At 50.4% G+C, this 1,660-nt stretch overlaps 2 protein-coding genes across 2 annotated transcripts; both read left to right on the top strand.

Moving 5' to 3' along the window:
* Positions 1 to 468: 468 nt before the first annotated feature.
* Pmar_PMAR027303 (hypothetical protein) lies at positions 469 to 855 on the top strand (the record flags this gene model as incomplete). The annotated part of the gene is made up of 2 exons (XM_002775925.1): positions 469 to 614; positions 665 to 855. Coding segments are annotated over 2 exons (337 nt in total), but the record flags the coding sequence as incomplete, so codon positions are not given.
* Positions 856 to 1,106: 251 nt separating this feature from the next.
* Pmar_PMAR027302 (hypothetical protein) lies at positions 1,107 to 1,426 on the top strand (the record flags this gene model as incomplete). Its single annotated transcript, XM_002775924.1, has 1 exon — positions 1,107 to 1,426. A coding segment is annotated over one exon (320 nt), but the record flags the coding sequence as incomplete, so codon positions are not given.
* Positions 1,427 to 1,660: the final 234 nt, after the last annotated feature.

Below are 1,660 nucleotides of genomic sequence, written 5' to 3'. Positions count from 1 at the left end.
GAACTGTCTCTCATGCACGAGGTGATCTTCTCATTGCCGTGCGGGATTTATGGTTTTCCATCAGATATCACAGTGATAACGAAGGCTAATCACGGTGGACTGCTCTTGACCGAGCGGCAAGTTGAATGTGCTCTCAGAAAAATGGCCAGAGGTTGGCTCAAGCATTGGTAGTGATGATGGGCGGGTTACCACCTTCTCTAGGGCTACTCTATTAGGTGTCGTATCATGTAAGCTCTCTCGGGACTGAAGCTGCATGCTCATGGGTCGAATCGTATGTGAGGAGTTACTGCAACTTTCATGAACACCTCGCTGAGCTGATGAACTACATTGACGTCAATTTGGCTGGCTTCCGGAAGCTCCTCAAACGGCACGACAAGAACATTCCTAGGCTCTTCCATGCTAGGAGTACTCCCTTCCTTGGGTGAGTCTTTCGGTCCATGGTCATCATTATGGTCTTCTCCTCCTCAGTTTTCATTCGATCGTTACTAGAGTTACTATGAAGGTGTTTGTGGTAGCAGTGAAAATCCATGCACTGTTGACAGAGTGCTTGGATGAGATAAACCGACAGGCCCAGAGTCCGTCGACTGAAGTGGAGACACTGCGATCCCTCCTAGGTGAGTTCGACAAAGTGCATCTCGCTCGGTTCGAAAGGATGTGTTTCCAGGACCAGCCCCGGTGCTTGGTGCGGAGACTGCCACAGTCGCCCATCTTCACTTTCCGAACCTCTTTGAGCCTGTGGATGATGCGGTCCAAGATGCTCAACAGCAGCTTCATCATTATGAACTACGAGTGTGCAACGCCGAGGCTCCCCTCCAACCGAGAGCAACGGTGGTGAAAGAGGGAGTGTTCAACTGAGAGGCACTGGCTAACGTCAGGAGTTGCCTACTGAAGAATGCATGTTAGTAGTGACCCACGAGTAAACTCACTAGAGTTCGTCATCGCCTCGAGTATACAGCAGAGGGCAGGTCGCGATTTGCTGGGAGCGTATCCAGATGATGATTGCTCTCTATATTACGGTTTCCCAGAGGGTAGAAGTCTATTCCCTTTCATGCTGTGTTGAGGGTTTTATAGCTGCTCATAGGACTATCGACTTGTCGTTGTTTATCATGACTGACACTACTACCGCTACTCCAGCCAACAGTGAGGCTCCTACCGAGGAGGATGCTGCTGCTAAGGTTGAGCTCCCCGAGGGCGCAACTGTCCGGAAGGTGGTGGCTGCTCAAGAGGATGATGGAATGGATCATACGCCTACTGAGGATATGAACAAGCTCGTTCATCTTAACGCATTGGAGCCCTCTCATGTTGGCACCATCAAGGACGTCTCTGCCTCTAACAGGCTCATTCAGAGGAAGTATGCTCCTAAGGACTTCCACTGGTCTAAGTCGGCTGAGATACACAGACTCCGAAGGAAGCAGATTGTGGAAGCGTAGAGTTGCTTTTCTTGCAGTACTCGCCAACGTATGGCTCCTCTCCAGGCACCCAGAGATCATTGGAGTTCAGGGTGCCGACAACCGTGAAGCTGTGTTCGCCACTTTCACTGTCCTAGTCCAGTTCATTATGTGCGTCCTCGTCAAGGACTGGTCATGGCCTTCAGTCATTCTTGCCACTTGGGTAGAAGATATCCGTCATTTTCCTGCACTACATTTCTCCTCCTCATCAT

Source organism: Perkinsus marinus, assembly GCF_000006405.1.
Source record: "Perkinsus marinus ATCC 50983 genomic scaffold scf_1104296955218, whole genome shotgun sequence".
Lineage (NCBI taxonomy): Eukaryota > Perkinsozoa > Perkinsida > Perkinsidae > Perkinsus > Perkinsus marinus.
The sequence above is the reverse complement of the archived record's forward strand: the minus strand, read 5'-3'. Positions and strand labels throughout refer to the sequence as shown.